The sequence below is a fragment of the Mirounga leonina genome, unplaced genomic scaffold (assembly GCF_011800145.1).
Source record: "Mirounga leonina isolate KUSES-001 unplaced genomic scaffold, KU_Mleo_1.0 Mir_129, whole genome shotgun sequence".
Classification (NCBI taxonomy): Eukaryota; Metazoa; Chordata; class Mammalia; order Carnivora; family Phocidae; genus Mirounga; species Mirounga leonina.
Window position 1 is genome coordinate 43,428,010 of NW_023270323.1, and position 18,317 is coordinate 43,446,326.

The 18,317-nt window shown below is 36.1% G+C and overlaps 1 protein-coding gene across 1 annotated transcript in view; it reads left to right on the plus strand.

Annotated features, from left to right (window-relative positions):
* Nucleotides 1-8,808: 8,808 nt before the first annotated feature.
* Nucleotides 8,809-18,317, plus strand: part of GABRG1 (gamma-aminobutyric acid type A receptor subunit gamma1) — a 75,138-nt gene continuing 65,629 nt past the window's right edge. The window contains exon 1 of the mRNA XM_035004418.1: nt 8,809-9,328. Within this exon, the coding sequence (XP_034860309.1) occupies nt 9,225-9,328 (104 nt within the window). The 5' untranslated portion in view covers nt 8,809-9,224. The remainder of the gene's footprint in view (nt 9,329-18,317) is intronic.

Genomic DNA, 18,317 nt, shown 5'->3' on the forward strand with positions numbered 1-18,317 from the left:
CCCTGAGGAATACATTAAAGTTAAGGAAGTGTCCTTGGAGAAATTTAGGTGCACAGATTAGAGTTGGTGAGTGGGACAAATCTCTGCTAATAACCATTTCTTCCTAAAACTTTGGATACCTACTTTTCGGTATCACAAATGTTTTAACTTCATTATTTCTTACCTTGGGGTAAAAGCTTTAATCAACCATTAAAGCAAACTGCTACAAATACTCTTAGCCCCTTGATTAAACATATTGAATCCAAAATCTTTGCTTAGTACATGTGCTCATTTAACACATTTTGAAAATCCAGCATTATCCTTCCACCCTGATCCAACAAACTTAGAATTTATACTTATAAGGGCTCCCCAGATTTCTGTCAATAAAAATAATTCTTTTGGTGTTCATGGTACCTCGTCACACAGCTAAGAGGAGAGTTGAAGACCATACATGGCTTCCCAGTATTTACCTGTAGTTGCTGTGTTTTTTGCCTGACCAAGGGCTACATGGAGACAATAGAGGGGGGAAATAAACAAGTTGAAGGACCTCTGGATCTTAATGGCTATAGGAAGCTATATTATTTTTTAGTTGCTAGCCAAAACCACACAAATAAACATATTGCGGGCTATAAACCAGATTTTAAGGGAGTTAGGTATTGGATAGGGCCCATTCAAAGATGCTCTGGGGCTACTATTTCAATGCCAGTCCTGCCAGCCAGGCATTTTTTTTTTTTAAAGATTTTATTTATTTATTTGAGAGAGAGAGAATGAGAGAGAGAAAGCACATGAGAGGGGGGAGGGTCAGAGGGAGAAGCAGACTCCCTGCCGAGCAGGGAGCCCGATGCGGGACTCGATCCTGGGACTCCAGGATCATGACCTGAGCCGAAGGCAGTGGCTTAACCAACTGAGCCACCCAGGCGCCCCAGGCATTTTTAAAATAAAATATATTAGACTATATGAGTAATTGATATAATAAAGCTCCATCAAGACCTTTAGGTTTTTCATTAAATGTCAGGCTTTGTTGAATCTCCAAGTGCTGGATCTCTCTCCTGTAAGTGTCTCATATCCTAAACAGGACTATATTCCTTTGAAACATGGCTGCTTAAGGGTCATTTTTTAAAACTCTTTCCCACCTTTGACATTTTTATGGGCTGGCCCTTTAAAATAAAATATGAAAGATTTTCACAATAATGATGCCCTAGTATGTAGTCACTTAAATAACAGTGTTGGTTAACCTGAGAGGGGAAAGATGTCTTGGCAGACATATGGATGATTTCCTTTAAAGCTGAGATCATGACTTATTGGTCATCTAAAAGACAATATCATGTAGCAGGTCAAAAAATGGGCTCTGAAACCTGAATCCCTAGATTCAAATCTCAGCTCTACCACCTACTTGCTATGTGATGTGGGGAAGTAAATCTCTGCTGCTTAGTTTTGCCATCTGTAAAATAAAGGAATTGTAATAGTAAATGTCTTCCAGGATTGTTACAGGCTTTCAATAAATTAAGATATCTAAACAAATTAAGATATCCAATGTTTAGAAAACTGTAAGACTATGTCATTGTTAGTTCTTGATATTTTGTATTTCTTTGTCATGCCTTCTTTAATTACCAAAACAATATTGTTTTGTTCAACAATATTGAACAAAATTCAATATGTTTAATCAATTATACATAATCATACATAATCAATTATGTATGATCAATACATAATTTTGTATTGATCATCAAATAATAATAATAATATCAACAATGAATATTTCTATATCATTTAATGATTTACAAAGAGTAATACTAAAGTTTTTTTTTTAATCTTCATATCTGTTTTGGTAGGAGTAATTTTCATCTCTATTTTCTAATTGAGAAACCTTAGGTTACTGAGATAATTGAGAGATATCATGGCTTGCTAAAAATCACAAAAATAATTAATGTAGATGGATTTAAATTTATGTGACCTAATTCTACATTTCATCTTTTTCCAAATATAACTTAATTATATGATTCATGGTGCTTACAAGGGTTTACTTATGTAATTCCAACTTTCTTGTACTTTCATTCCTTCATTCATTTATTCATTCAGGAAATGGCTCTGATGGGGCAGGATACCAGACATTGGGGACAGTGTGCAAAAAGAAGAAGAGATAAAGTCTTTTGTTATCAAGGAATAACAGCCTAAATAAGAGACAAAAATTAAACAAATGTTTATGGAAAATATGTTTAAGATTGAAGATATATGTAATTTATATTACAGAGAGCTCAATAAAATGCTAGCTCCATGAGAGTATGAAACTGTTTTGTTTATTATGGTATCTTTAGTATATAGAAGAATGCTTGAAACCCTAGTGCTTAGTGACTGTTTCTTAAATCAAATAAATCAGTGAATTATAAAATATAGCAAGTGGAAGGAAGGAAGAAAAAGTACTGAAGAAGGAAAGGAAAAGTACCGAGGAAGGAAAGGAAAGGAAGGAAAAGTACTGAGTGCTATTGGATGGCATAATGGAGGACTTAATTTAAATTGGGGAATTAGAGCTTGCTTGGAAATCTGCCTGTTAATCTGAGACTGAAAAGAGGACAATAGCCAGATGAAGGGGGAAGGGTGAATGGAGTGATCCAGGCATGGAGAAATCACCTGCAAACCCCAAAGGTATCAATGAGTCACAATAATGAAAAAACCAAAAGAGGCTCATTCTGGCTGGAATACTTTGAAAGAAGCAAAGAGGTGCTAAGATGGAGTAGGGGAGAAAGGGAAGGACCAGAAGCTAGAGGGTCTCAAAGGCCGTAATAATAATATTACAGTTTTATCCTACAATAGGAAATCATTGAATGATTTGCACAGAACATAGTCAATTTTCTACCATCTGCTAGTTATATGAAAAATAAATCAGAGGTAAGTATGACTGGAAATGGAAGGTGTTGTAGTAGTCCAAGTAAAAGAGGATGGCTGCTTGGATTAATTGGCAGTAGAAATAGAAAGAAGTTGGAGAATGATAATAACAATAGCAATAATTAAGATTAACTGAGCGCTTACTATGTGCCAGACACTGTTCTAAGAGCTTTATATTCATTGACTAATTTCATTTTTACAGCAATCATATGGGAATTAAGGTATTAAAAAATAAGTAAGCTTCTTATTCTTACACAATTAGTAGTAGACAATCTTAAGTTTAAACAAGGGCTGTCTTATTTATGAGACCATGGTCACTGCAATCTACACTGGATACATGGGAGATAAGATCTGGGAATATTGAAGAGTTCATGATAGATTAGATGATGTGTATATCGAGGAAAACTGTGAGGTTTCAGTTTGACTAGGCTGGTATTAGTTGGACATATGTGTCTGAAGTCCAATAGAAATTCCAGACTTGCAATGTGATTTGAAAGGAATCATTTCCTTTTAATTTTTTTAAAAGATATTTTATTTATTTATTTATTTATTTATTTATTTGTTTGTTTGTTTGTTTGTTTGTTTATTTATTTTAGGTGGGGAGGGGCAGACGGAGAGGGAAAGAAAGAATCTCAAGCAGACTCCTTGTTGAACGCAGAGCCCGAAGTGGGGCTTGATCTCACAACCCTGAGATCATGACCTGAGCTGAAATCAAAAGTCAGATGCTTAACATAACTGAGCGATCCAAGTGCCTCTTTCCTTTTTTAAAAGTTACATATAGATATAGATATAGATGATATAGATAGAGAGCCTGGGAAATAGATGAGGTTGCTTAATATGAGAGTGTGATGCAAAAAGAAGTTGAACTGATATTTGAGCAATTCCACAATGTTGGGGCCAGATAGAACAAACATGTAAAGAAGCTTAAAAAGAGTTAGCTAAAGATGCATGAGAAAAACCAGGAAAGCATGGTATCATGACATGTATGAGTGTTTTGAGAAAGGAAATTGTCAACTGGATCAAGTGCTGATGAAAGATCATAGAAAGTGACTAAGTGGAACATCTACAGGATTTAGCAACATAGAGGCATTGGTGTCATGGGGGCGGAAGGCAGACCATAGAGTTTGGTGAGTGATGAATGGGGAAGAAGTAGGGAAGGATGGCTATTAATGGGAGTAAGTGATAAGCATGGAAGACAGAGTGGGAAATGAGGTTAATATGTGTATATGCATATTTTAATGTTATACATGAGCATATTTGCATATTGGTGGGGAAATCAATAGAATGGAAAATAGGGAATAAACAAGAAAAAGTAGAGAAAACCAGCAGCAGAAAGCTATATTAAGGAATTACAATACAGAACCAAACAAAAAAATGGGATGGACTTAGGGTTAAAAGCTATAGATCCATTGCTGTCTGCCACCAAGGATCAGTTCTGAACTCCCTCTCTTAGCTGCATTCTAGAGACCACATACAGGATTCAGGAGGTTGGACAGATTGACAAAGAGTGTGCCTTCAGTCTTGAAATCTCTTTGTGTTGGCCCTCTCTTCGGTTTAAGTAATAACTTGATTATATAAATTAAGATGATGTGGTTTGTTAATTTTGATCATATTGACCTATATATAGGAAAAGTAATTAATTCCCATGGTCCCATGGAAGGAGTAAGTTAAGCAACACAATCTAGATTTTGTCTACTTGGCGATGGGCACTGAGACTTACGCTGTTGAAGAGAGATCCCTCAAGGGCTCCAGAAATATATAAAAGGATTAAAGCCATCAATGTGTTTATTCATTTGATTATACATTGAATACTTAATTATTCTGCAGATATGTATTGAGCATCTATTACTTGCTAGCCACTGCTTTGGACAAAGGGGGTGATGAAAATAAGTGAAATCTCTGCCTTCATTGAGCTACACTCTAGGGAGAGAAAGGTAAAGATACACATACTATCATGATATTAAATATACACATATTATAATATGAGGTCTGATAAGCACTATGACTCTTCAGTATAAAATTTAAAAACACAAAACTGACGGTTTGGGCAGCAATCCAGATAGTTTCCAAAAATGGTGATATATTCTATGATACAAATATGAAGTGGTTACTTTAAGTGAACAGAGGACTATATGCACCTGTAATTTAGAACTGATAAGTATAATGCCTGGTGACACATAGTAAACATTCAGTAGGTTTTAACTATTATTATAGGACAGACTATACGACAGACTAGCATGGAGTGAATAAGCAATAAGGGCTTGGGGGAAAAATAAGCCCTAAACTTAACTAGGAAGGATGAAGAGAGCAGGCAAATGAAGAGGAGGAAAAGCTTCCTAAGCTGAGGGAGGAGCTTCTGACAAGGCAAAACAAGTATGATACTGAGGGATACATTTAGGAACCTGTTATTGTTTTGACTGAAGTACAGTTTGTGGCCATCTGAAGAAAAGTGCATTGGAAGAACCAGAACAGGACTCCAGTGTCTTCTAGCTCTGGAGAAGCCAGGAATCATGGTAATGTTGAGGGCGGGGTGAGAACAGCAGTGTCCCCTAATCCTCTCCACTCTCCCTATTAGACTGTAGCTACTAGAAATAACTACCTGGTGCCAGGTATTATACTTAGGGCTGGAGGAAAAAATTACATTTGAAACCTACTTTTAATGAGTTAACAACAATGACATTTTTTTGAGTAATTTCTACATACATGTACTGTTTAAAGTGATCCCCATATATTAATCCATTTAATCCTTAAAACAACTCTATCAGCTAAATAGAATTCTTATCTCCTTTTTATAAGTGAAGAAACTGAGGCACAAAGTTGCAAGTCTTGTTCACCATTGTATTCTTAAGGCCAGGCATACTCTCTGACATCAGAATTTTTCAATACATATTTTTAATGAATAAATTAATAATGACCAGATGAATCATGTCAAAAACTGAGTTTGTTGGGGCCAGGGTTGCATGTACATAATCAGGTCACTGTCTCCCTGGTTATATTGTGAGATGATTATAGGACAATGGTTCTCAAACTTTCTGATGCATGATTTCCAGAGGCTCTTGCTAAAAATCTTATTAGGTCTAGGTAGAAGCCCATGAATCTGCATTTTTAATAGGGATCTCAAACATTTTATTCTAAGATGATACCTGAACAAATTCTGGAAAACAGAAATTTGCTGTGCACCATGAGTTGATAGTCATTGGAGCTAGACACAAGACGAGTGATGGTGGTTGTGGCTCAGCCTATCAAAGGAAGGAGAAGGGGAATGGTGACTTCTAAGAAGTATAAGGAAATCATCAAGTGCAGTGGAATGGTGGTTACCTATCTCCTTCATCCATATTGCAGGGGTTCTCAACTTCAGTTTATTGACAATTTGAACTTTTATAATTCTTTGTTGTAGGACAGCTTTCTTTTCAGTTATAGAATGTGTAGCAGCAACTCTGGACTCTAACCCTAAATGCCAGTAGCTTACGCCTCCCCCCCACCCCAGTTGTGACAACTGAAAATATCTTCAGATATTGATAAAGGTCTCATGGGGTCAAATGACTCGAGTTGAAAATGACTGCCACAATGGAAGACAGCGAGCTTTCTCCAGTCCCTTAGCGGTAGCAATTTCTGGCCTTCTAACCTAGAATCATGCATGACACCTGATCTGTTTTCTCTTGAGTATTACTCTGTGAGACACTATGCTTTTTTTTTGACAAGTATAGTATACTTACTTGGCTTTTTCCAGGACTCACAATATGTGTCACCGCTCCCCCCCCCGGGTTATTAAATCAAATGAGACAGACTCTCAGGGTCAAGACATGGCTGATATCCAAAATAATTATTCCTTCTTCGGGTTCTGGAGGGCTCAGATCCCTTTTACTCAGTTTACAGGGAATTATAATTAACTATGACAGCAAAATAGGATCAGTTTCCCAGAAGATATATATTATAAAAAGGAAAAAAATCAAAGAGATAGAAATAGTCAGATAAAATTGCTTGAAAGAAAGGAGTGAGATAAATTTGAAAATATTTCAGCATAAAATTGTCAAAAATCTAGAGTTTGGAAAATACAGGAAATTTCCCAGTCTGGAAATTACTCCAGTCCTTTATCTTCCATAAAAGTAAACTGGCAACATGTAATCACCCAAGGGTATATCCTTCACCTTTCCTCTCCATTAATTTCTCTTAACTGTTCTCAGCATCTTTCAGTTATATATGGGAACAGTAAGAGTGAAATCTTGTTAAGAATTTTTGATGGAATAACTATCAACTACTATTGTATAACACTATGCAGTATCATATCCCCAGTAATATATGCAAAAATCTTACCTAATCTTAGCATAACGCAAAGAGTAACCAGGCAAGTATTTGCTATTCACTACATACTTCTAGTGAATTAATTCCTAGTTCACTGGCTAATCAGATCAGTGAATTAGTGTGGGCATCCAATGAAACAGTTAAATAGTTATCCAAAGCACATTCTTTTTTTTTTTTTTTTAAGATTTTATTTATTTATTTAACAGAGAGAGGCACAGCAAGAGAGGGAACACAAGCAGGGGGAGTGGGAGAGGGAGAAGCAGGCTCCCCACAGAGCAGGGAGCCCGATGTGGGACTCGATCCCAGGACCCTGGGATCATGACCTGAGCCGAAGGCAGACGCTTAACCGACTGAGCCACCCAGGCGCCCACCAAAGCACATTCTTAATTAAAGCAGAAAAAAAAAAAAAATCTACTCAGATTTATATTGACTTCAACTTTTAACTAAATTTATTCACCTCGGAATCTATTATAACAAACTTTATTGTTAAATAAATTATTTGGTATGAGCTACCTTGACTAACATGCTTTGTTGAAGAGAATAATGCTGCCTAATTAACGTTTAGTAGGAGAAGAAAGACAAGGAGGTCAATACTATTTTCAGAGGAGACCAAAAAGATGGAGAATCAGTCAGAGAGAAGAGAAAAGCCCAGCACTGCACCATTTGTTATTCTGGGCCAGGAAATATCTGTAACCTTGTTACCCCCATCCAGTTCCTTTAAGTGATTTCAGAAGATAAGGTAGCAACAGTTACCTTATGCTCATGCACAAACACTGTTACTTCTGCCTTGAATTGTTTGCCCGGAGACAAATACTCTCAAGTAACTCTGTGGTTTTTACTTGCCCTTCACCCCTGAATCTGGTCAATTCCAGGTGGTTGTGGGGTGATCAGCGAGACAGCCAAAGACTCCAACTCCAGGTGGCTTCAGTGGGAAGCAGGGATTGAGGAAAGCATAAAGGCAGAAGACGGCTGGGCAGAGACAGCCTGCTTCTACCACCACCACCACCACCGTCTTCGCCTGTACAGTTGTTCAAGCTGCCAGAGGCTTCTGGTTGCCATGGCAACTGTTGGGCTCTGCTGCAAACTCAAAGCAGAGCCTCTGAAGTTAGGTACCAAACACGGAGCTCAACAAACCGGAAGGCAACTGGGGAGGGAGCAGAGAGCAAGGATTGCCCATGTAATAGGTCTCCAACTCCTATGGCTAAAAGGACCATTTTAAAATAGAATTTTTGTTTATGTTTCTGTAAAATGCGATAGTTCTTGCTGGGCATTATTCATGAGCATCCTTGGGTGCCCTGGGAGAGGAGACTGCCAGTCCTTTCACTCGTAAAGGCAGCGAAAGGGGGGTTGGAAACGTGATTACCAGGAATGCACCGAGCCCGCTCATTCATTCATTCAATTAGATATTCAGCCTCTCCTGAGAGCTCATTTGTGCCGGGCACTGTGCCAGGTGCTGGGACTGCAAAGCGAAATGAGACACCGCCCAACACTCACAATTAACGATAATTAAACATTAGCAGAACCTTCGTGAGCCTGGGGAAAACCGATTAGGCATGTAAGCTTGCCACGGGTCTCTCTGGGAAGGCGGATTCAGAATTCAAACGCGGGAGAGAAAGAGGCAGTGGCCCCCGAAATAGTGTCAGGCAGGGGGGTAGGCCAGGGGGAAGAGGAGGCTTCTTCCCCTAGGGAGGGATTCTGTCGAGGCCACTCAAACGTTTCTCCGAGGCTGAGAGAGAGAGAGAGAGAGAGAGAGAGAGAGAGAGAGAGAGAGAGGTCTGTTTTTCTTTGGAAAGACGGAGCCCTTTCCCCCACTGGGCTCGATTTCTAGTAGGAGAAGCCCCGCCTCCCTGGGCCTTAGATTGGCCCAACTCTTTTTCAGATAATTTATGCCAGCATCCTCTGGGTCTGATTGGCTCCCCGGCTCAATTCCGCGGGGAGTCGCATCCTACCTGGTTGGGAGGTGTACTGCCTTGCCACTCTCCCCCGCCGTCCTCTCCTGGCTGCTGCCGAGGTGCGAGAAAAAGTCCTAGCTTGGAGAACTGAGCGGAAAAGCGATCCTGATGGGTTCTTGGAAAGCTTTTCTCTTCTCCCCTTTTCTTCTGTGGAGTCAAAGTAGAGTGGTGAGGCTGATGTTCTTGTTACTGACCCTGCATCTGGGAAGCTGGTGAGTAAATTCAAGGACTTAAAACTATTCTTTGGGATCAACCCCCTTCCCCCTCATTTCTTTTCTTTTCTTTTCTTTTCTTTTTTTTTTTTAAAACCATTCTAAGTTAAGTAAGTGGCATTTCTCTGGACACAAGCGCGGTATTTTACCATCATTTTATTTTCTGGTCAGATACACTTATTTTCAGATAGGATGAGACGAGTCTATGTATGAAAGCATGGAAGGCAGTTCAGTTTTGGATTTGTTTTGTTTTGTTTTGTTTTGTTTTGGCTTGTTTGACTTGGCATAGTAGAAACTAGTAAAGGTTCAGTTCCTGGGAGATGGAGTAAAAATGATTTTGCTACTAAATTTAGCGAATGAATGTCACTGATGAACTTTCTGGATAATTCTGCATTTTAAAGAGAAAGTTATTTTAGAAACTTGTTACACAACATGGTATGTATGATGATTTTCTATAAACAAATATTGCTTTTTCTCTTACCTTTTTTTTTTTTTTTTTTGCTCTTCTGGAAAAACCCAAAGTTACATATGGAGAGAGATTATAAATATGGCTTAAAAATCAGGGTTGAGAGTGTGTTATATTTAAGTTAGAGATAACCATGTATATTTTATTGAGCTATCTGAATAATTTTTGTTTTAATTGGTTATCTACAAGGAGGTAAAAAATTGTATGGATATGAATATGTGTGTGTGTGTGTGTGTGTGTGACAAAGAGAGAGAGAGAGAGAGAGAGAGAGAGAGAGAGAGAGACATTAGCAACCCCAAGCCTCCAATTTAACAGGAACAGGATTTGGACTCCTTGGACTGTAATATCTTCCAATAAAACTTTGAAATCGTTCTGACAGAAAAATAAAATGCTCAGGTATTGTACCTGGATATAAGAGTAGTGGCTGAATGGAGTTAAAATATATTAAGACATAGACACTATTAAGGTCTTGGACATACTATTCATATCATATAACTGTATTTTATATAAATGTATAGTTAACATTATATTATTGTATTATGTGATCTTGTTTAGAACTCAAGTAAAATGCAATCACTATGCAGATGGAAACATGTCTTTATAACTACTTGCATCATTACTAAAAAAAATGATGATGATTAATTTTACTATACAGCTAGAGTGAATATTTATGTCATTACCAGCAGATAGAACAACTATATTTTCTCTCCAAAAACAGAGAATAGATTAAGCTATGCTAAGCAATATTTGACTGGCCAGAAAATGTTTGACATATGATTTTTTAAAAAAGTATTACGGTTTTAGTTTATTTACCCTTTCCCCTTAGAAACTTAAATTTGTTCTGCATGGACATGAACATACTACTGACTAATTATTTCCTGTATATAAGTTGTATCATAATCACTTATTTCTTTGAATATATTGTAAAATTATAGAAGATATTTTGGTCGATCATGTATCAGTGTTTTCATGCATCTTCATAATATTACAAATGAATCTGTATTCTCATAAGTAAAAACAGATTTACCCAGTGGTTTTCTGAAGTAACAACCTGTATGCTCCTTTGCCATTGTAAGTGCAAGTTTTCCTTGGAACCTAATAGACAAGCTGATTGATGAAATATCTAAAACAAAACATCTAAAGAGATAGTAAAGAAATCATATCTTTTGTTTTTGAGGCTATTTATATTACAATTATCATAATTGGCTCCAGAACTCTTCTCAAGTTGCTCAGAGTAAAAGAGTTATGTAGTATAGTGGACAGAGATGGGTTCTGGAAGTCTAGAGACATGATCTGTGTCAAGAGTCCTTATCCTCTTTGAACAGTTAATTCATCTAGGAAATGAAGGGCAGTAGATCACTTATGCTTTCTACAAGTTTTCATATTCAGTATGTTTTAGATTTGAACTGAAACATAAAACAACTCAATCGTTGTTCTATTGGCTTTTCTTTGCAGTTTTCAAGAGTGAAATTCTAATTGGAATTCCATGTACTTTTTTTTTTTTTTTACCATATGTAAGAGTGAGTGAGAGAGAAGTGTTATGCAGTTAAAATAGATAAATAATTCATTTTATCATAATAGTATAGATGATTTGGATTATTCTGGCCAAACAATAAAAGAATATTCAAAAAATAAAGCTATATGTTGCTGTTATAATTAGCTGTCAGGGCCTCCATGATGAGAGTTTATGTCTTTAAAGTATCTACAGTTGTGGTGAAGTTTTCACCCTTTTAATATTTAGCTGGAGATAATGGGTGTCAACATGTATAAAACAGTTACATTCATATTTCCTTCTCCCTTTCTCCTTCTTTTGAGGGACGTTTCTTTTAAAACTAATCACAAATGGTTCTGTTTATAAGAATTCTGTTGTCATTGCTGGTTTCTAAAATAAATCTTCAAAGTCACCTATTTGGGGATTTGCCAAACTGGAAGTTGTTATTTCTTATATTTAATCAGAGACAATAGCTTGTTTCCTCATTAGTTTCCATCAAATGCATAAAGGAGAGACACTATTGATTTTTATATTGCTGAACTATGAAAGCCTATCCTATTGTTGTAACTAAAAGCTGTAGTCAAGGTTCCTGTGTTTCGTTCTCTGTGAAGCTCTATGGCATCTTGACAAGTTGGTTAAAATCTCCTAAGCTTGATTTGACTTATTTATAATGTTGACAAAATCTAACTATAATCAGATTTTTAAGAAGCATTGAAAAAAGTGCTTGCAGGTTTTAGTTATTCTAAAAAGTATTTATGATAAGCTTTGATTAAGAAGTTATATTTTGAGAGAGCCCAGGGAAAATAACTTGTTTTTTTTCCCCAATTTCATGAGTCAATAATCATACAACTTAGCAGTCAGTTGCCAAAATGAAAATATTCAAATACACTTCCTTTATAAAATATATTATTTTCAAGTAATTTCAGTATTTTGTGGAGGTGGTAGTGATTGATTTTTCTTTAGGCATCTAATTTTTGACTTAATTTTCTAATAAAATACTGATGCAAACTTGAGGACAAAATTACCAAGTAATGATGTTCCATGATAACAGAATATTCAAAGAAGGACCGAGAGACAAAATGTTTTTGGAAACTAAAATGCAAATATTGTAATAGATCAATCCCCTGTGTATAGAGTCTTATAGGTATATCCTTCTATTTTGTTCCATTATATACTATGGGACATACTTTTGCCTAAGCAACAAAAGGAAATGTTTGACTTTTCATTCAATCATTAAATAGGCTAATCTAATATTTTATAGTTATATAAAGGTGATTAAAATTTGTCTAAGAAAGTATTAATGAAGGCAGGGTCCCAAAGGAGAGGGGACAAGGCAGGGTGGAAAAGTGGGGGGAAAAAAGCTCTTGAGATATTATCAAAATATGATAAATGACTGCCATGAGGGAAAGAGGAAAGGTGTGCATAAATTAAATGTATGGGCCTCAGGGGAATAATTCACATATACACAAGGTACCAATTGAGAATCCTGGACTTGGCCATGAGAATGTAAATTCTAGTTTTAGCTCGACCATTTCCCACTAGGGTAATTTCAGGAAAATCTTTGAGGCAGAGAGTCCTCATTTGTGAAAATGGAAATGAAATTCTCCTTCCTAGCTTGTGTCAAGACCAAGAGAGAAAATTATTGCAAAATACATAACACTTAAAATTTTAACTGAAAAGATATAACAACAGATATTCTGAGAATTACAGTGATTCTAGTATTATTTATGCTGGTTAAAGTTGTCTCAAGTGCAGTAAAGTCCTTGAACCCTTATGCATTATTAGATATGTTTTGGATTCTGGAGAGATCATTCATTCTTTTATTCAACAAATATTTCTTGAAAGCCTGCTATGGGCCATACACAGTACAACATGCTGGGTTTACAGTGGCGAGCAGACTAGACCTGAGTGTTACCTGTATGCAGTTTATACTCACTGCTAAGGCCTAGATTTATGGTATTAATCAAAGCAAAACATCTTGTAGTCACAATAAAGAAACATACATTCAGAACTCCCAGGATGAACAGAACAGTCTGCTATTAGAACAGATCTCAATCAAGGAAAGAAAATTAAAGAGCCATGAGATTTCTCATCACAGTACCAGAAGACTATGGGGGAAATGGCTCCAAGATTATAAAAACAAATGTTCAGCCTAGAACGTTACACTTAGCCAAGCAACCAATCAAGTATGAAGGGATAATACTCCTTAGATACTGTTCTTTTCCCCATGTTGCAGATGGGAAAACTGGGGCACAGCAATTTTTAGGAACTTGCTAAATATCTTCTTGCTGATAAATGCTGAATCCAAGACTCAAGTCCATGTGTTCTATGCCCAGAGCCTGCATTCTTAACCACCACACTTCTCAGATTACAAATGCAATATAAGTCAAAGCAAATAACATGACTATGGATGAGTGGGGGAAAAAAGGATAAGAGGGATGGGAGGAATGAGGAAAGGAAAAAACAGACAATGCAATTGATAGAAACAGAGGAGGTATAAAAATCTACTGTGTACCTATCACATAATCTGGAATATTATGTGCAGCGCTAGATTAATTATTTTCGGAAAAACTTTAACAAAGTGAAGCCCTTGATCTAGAAAAAATATCATAGGATAAAGAGTTAAAAGCAAGAATTTGGAATTCAGATAAGTTTTTTTGAGGACTCAAATAGGAACTTATTTCTAAGGATGCTATATAAAATCATGGTTGAATTTATTACACATAGGTATAGCGGGACAAACCATAACCAAGTAGTGAAAGCTACGTGAAGGCAGATTTTCTTTCAAAAGTCCTCTAACAGGGGCGCCTGGGTGGCTCAGTCGTTAAGCGTCTGCCTTCAGCCCAGGTCATGATACCAGGGTCCTGGGATGGAGCCCCACATCGGGCTCCCTGCTCCGAGGGAAGCCTGCTTCTCCCTCTCCCACTCCCCCTGCTTGTGTTCTCTCTCTCGCTGTGTCTTTCTCTGTCAAATAAATAAATAAAATCTTTTAAACAAAAACAAAAACAAAAGGCCTCTAACAAAATAATGGATGCCTTATCACTAGACTTCTTCAAGTAGAAGCTTGTTAGAGTTCTTGTACTCTGTGGGAGGCAAGAAATTTATGTCTCTTTCTATTTTTAAGTATCTCAGAATCTAATTCTATTTGTAGTAAAATAGTTTAACCAACTGAAGCCTCATGTTTCAGGAAATAGTCTTAGCTATTAATTCACTCAGTAAACATTTATTGAGCATTAGCATTCATTCAACAAATATTTATTCAGTGCCTACTATGTGTTAAGCTGAGTTCTAGCAACTGGAGATGCAGTGGTAAGTCAGACAGAATCCTTGCCCTCATAGTGTTTGTATCCTGTATATAGGGCATGTATGTAACAGAAAAATGCTAGATGTGCAGGACAAAGAGGGCAGAGTCCCTGTCCCCAGTGACCCTGTACTCTAGTAGTTTACATTGATGATAAAATGCTGTATTTGCTATTCAGAATTCTAGATGAGCTATAATGGGGACACCAAGGAAACTGGTGTCAGTTGCAACTCTGGGGAAACACTGAATGTTCTCACTGTCATGGAACAGTATTAGTGAAGGAAAGAGAGAGAGAAAGAAAGATAACATTACTAGTCTGTGGCCAGTGGTATGGTTTAGTAGGCCTTTTGAAACTGAAAACTGTATTCCTATATCTTCTGGGAGATCCTTTACTCTGGTCATCTAACCTGTGGCATTAAAATAGCAACATCCTGTTATAATCTGTATCATTTAGTTTAATAGTGAACTTCTGAACTGTGGGAATCCTTTTCTCCCAGATACAATGTATTTGGAGATTTAAAATTTCTCCTTATTTTTAGACAAATACATTGAGTAACAGATACATTGAGTAACCCAGTAGTAGAGATCGCGCTAAGCATTAAGGACAGAGAAGTAAAGTTGACAAAGACCCTCCACTCTAACCTGCAGCTACATGGGCATATCAGAAAGTCTATGATGAGAATATAGTTAGCCTAATATAAATAGTTTAATATTGGTGTGATTTGGTTCTCCAGGTAGCTTTAAGACTGCTAGAATCAAGGATTCTGTACAAGTTAATATTTGAGTAGAGTTAATATTTGAGTAGATTTCTAGGACTGTTACTTGTACAATTTGTGAATTGATTAAATGCAGGGACATTACCTAACCTCTTATGCATCAGATATGTATAACTGGCAGAATAATCTTCCAACACATGAAGAAGAGTGTTTTGAGTAAAGATTGCCTTTTCCACAAAATAGTCATATTGACTAGAACAAAGTAACCATATTGGCTAGATTAAATTTAAGTGTTACTCAGACATGCATGTTCTATAAACTAATCTGTGGTTCCATGCAGGTGGCTTATGAGTGTGTTTGTGTTGTCATTTCCTTAGTAAGGGTTCTTTTTGAAAAACCTTCAAACTGTCACACCTGGAATGACTAAAAGATAGTTTTGCTGCTTTTGTTCTATGCATCTGTATTCTCTCCTTTTTAAGTGAATGGGTCTGAAGGTATCCTTATGTCAATAAAAATATTTTAATCTCTCATTTTGTGATCCCAGGACTTAGGAAAAAAAGGTATATTTTTCTGCATTCAGAGGAACTAATTGCCATTTCTTTCTTTGGTTTAATTTTAAGATCTTTTAATATGTTTTCTAATTTAATAAACCTCCTCTTTGCAAAATTTTTAGCAGACTTCTAGAATTTATCTGATGCATAAGAGCACTGAAGGCTTAGAGAATGTGAATGTCATAAAGAATTATATTGTTTCTAAGGCTAATTTATGTTCTGTCAGGATCTATGTATATAAGTTGGAACAATAGAGAATTTGGTTTTTATTTTAATATACTTTCAAACCAATGGTCATTTTTAATAGACTTAATGAAAATTATGGTTTATTTTACCTCCTCTAAAAAATATGTTTTCTTTTTATTCTGGCAGGGCAAATTTCATCTAACAATTCTCTTGTTTAATGATTTCTTATAAACTCCCATATTGATTCTTCTACTTAGTTATGATGATTTTAACCTCTTACATCTGAATTATGGGATTCTGATTAAAACTTCATTAAATCTATAAGGTAATTTAGGGATAATATATTAACAATGTTGTTTTATAGCCAAAATGTTTACTGTGCCTTTATTTTTTTCTTTTTATATTCTTCATTTTTTTTGTTTTTTCACATAAGACTTATATCTTCCCTATTACATTTCCTCTTAATAATTTTGTAAGTCATACTCTTATTATGAAAGAAATATTTTTGTTTTTATTTATGAGGGGTTAGTGCTAGTATCAGAAAGATACTTTGTTTTTTTAAATTAATTTTATATTACATTAGCTACAATAATAAATTCTCCTACTAAGGCAAATAGTTATAGTTTTTAGTTGTTTATTTCCTTGATTCACTGTAATTTTACCTGCAAATAGCAAGATGAGATCTAATATTCTTTCCATTTATTCAGTGAGTATTTTTATTGGACACCTACCATGTGTTAGGCATTGGGCTATGTGCCAATGATACCACATTGAAAACCTTAACCCTTACCTTCAATGAGCTTAGAGAAGGTCATAAATAAATAAGGTAGTTAATTAAGATGCAATGTGATCAATTTTATAGGAGAGTTAAGCCCTGGACATTTTGGAAACACAAAGTGGAACACACTTACTTAATATTCTAGGCAAGGCTCCTTTCTCCTCCCTCAAATTTCCTAAGTATTCTTCTCTATGTGTGTTAAGTGATGGATCCTGTATTCCATTGTGCTAAAAAAAAAAAAATGATCATCGAATTGAATGGACTATCATTTCACCTCTCTAAAACTCTGAAAGTTCAGATCTGTAACTGTAATGCTTTTACTTCTTTTGCTTCCCTACTAACTTTTACAAATAATAAAAATGATTCAGAGCTACAATTGTAGAAAGGAGCTTTGTACGAAAGAATTTAGCAGCTAGAATATAAAGGAAAAAAGAAAACAAGAAAATTCACATTTTTATATTTTACTTTACTTTTCTTGTCTTAATTTCAGATCTAAAATCAATGGCTATATCTACTCTTTAAAAGCTAGCTCCCGTAGGCTTTGGCATTAGGATATCTTCTACTCAGAAACATTAGAACAGGTATGTTTCTTTCCTGGAACTTGTCACTTGACTTATGCTTATAGAAACATATCTGATGTTTATAAACAAACACTAATCTGTAACGAGCAACAGCTCAGATGAGGCCTGGCTTTGGAGTTTCATCTTCATCGTCTAAACAGATTAACGTAAGAATTGTCCCCAGGTGTCAGAACCAGGACATTACAGTCACCTTTATATGAACTATCTAAAGGGTGACTATATAATTTATCATCCAAATTAGGCCATTTTGTGAGTGAAAGAGGGTGCTATTATTATTCTAGGACAACAGGTGTAAACCAAAGCCATCCTGCGCAAACTCTGATGAATGTTTAGCCTTTTTATGAAAGACAGTTTCTATTAATTGATTGACTTGCTATAGGCTTATATTATTTTTCTCTAGCTATAAAGATGAATTCTCTTTATAATTGTATGGTATAACATATGTTGTTTTACTTAGCCTGTCTTAGTTATCACTAATTCAAAACTTTTGCTTGTTTTATTAAGAACAGTAATACACTCATTAAAGCACTTTTTCACATGCAATAACTTATATAAACAGATTGATTTGTATCATGTCTTAAAATAGCTCAGACAAAAAAAGACAAACCGACACTGATGTAGGTGACTCAAAATTTTTCGTTAGTAAATAATTAGTGCTGTCAATTAAAAAATGTGAGAAGCAGAAGCCTTGGAGATGCAGATGCCAAGATGAGATCAGACATGGAAGAGATTTTTGAGAGAAATGCCTGTGTGAGATAAAAAGGAGAAGTGGAAGCAAGCTGAGGGGGCCTCTGACATAATGGAGGTCTGACACCTCCATGGTGGTCGGTGGGGCAGGCCGGGGGGGGCGGTGGGAAGACATTTGTGTCAAAAGAGTCTCAGACTGTCGAGCACTTCTAGTAAAGTTTCGACCAGGCC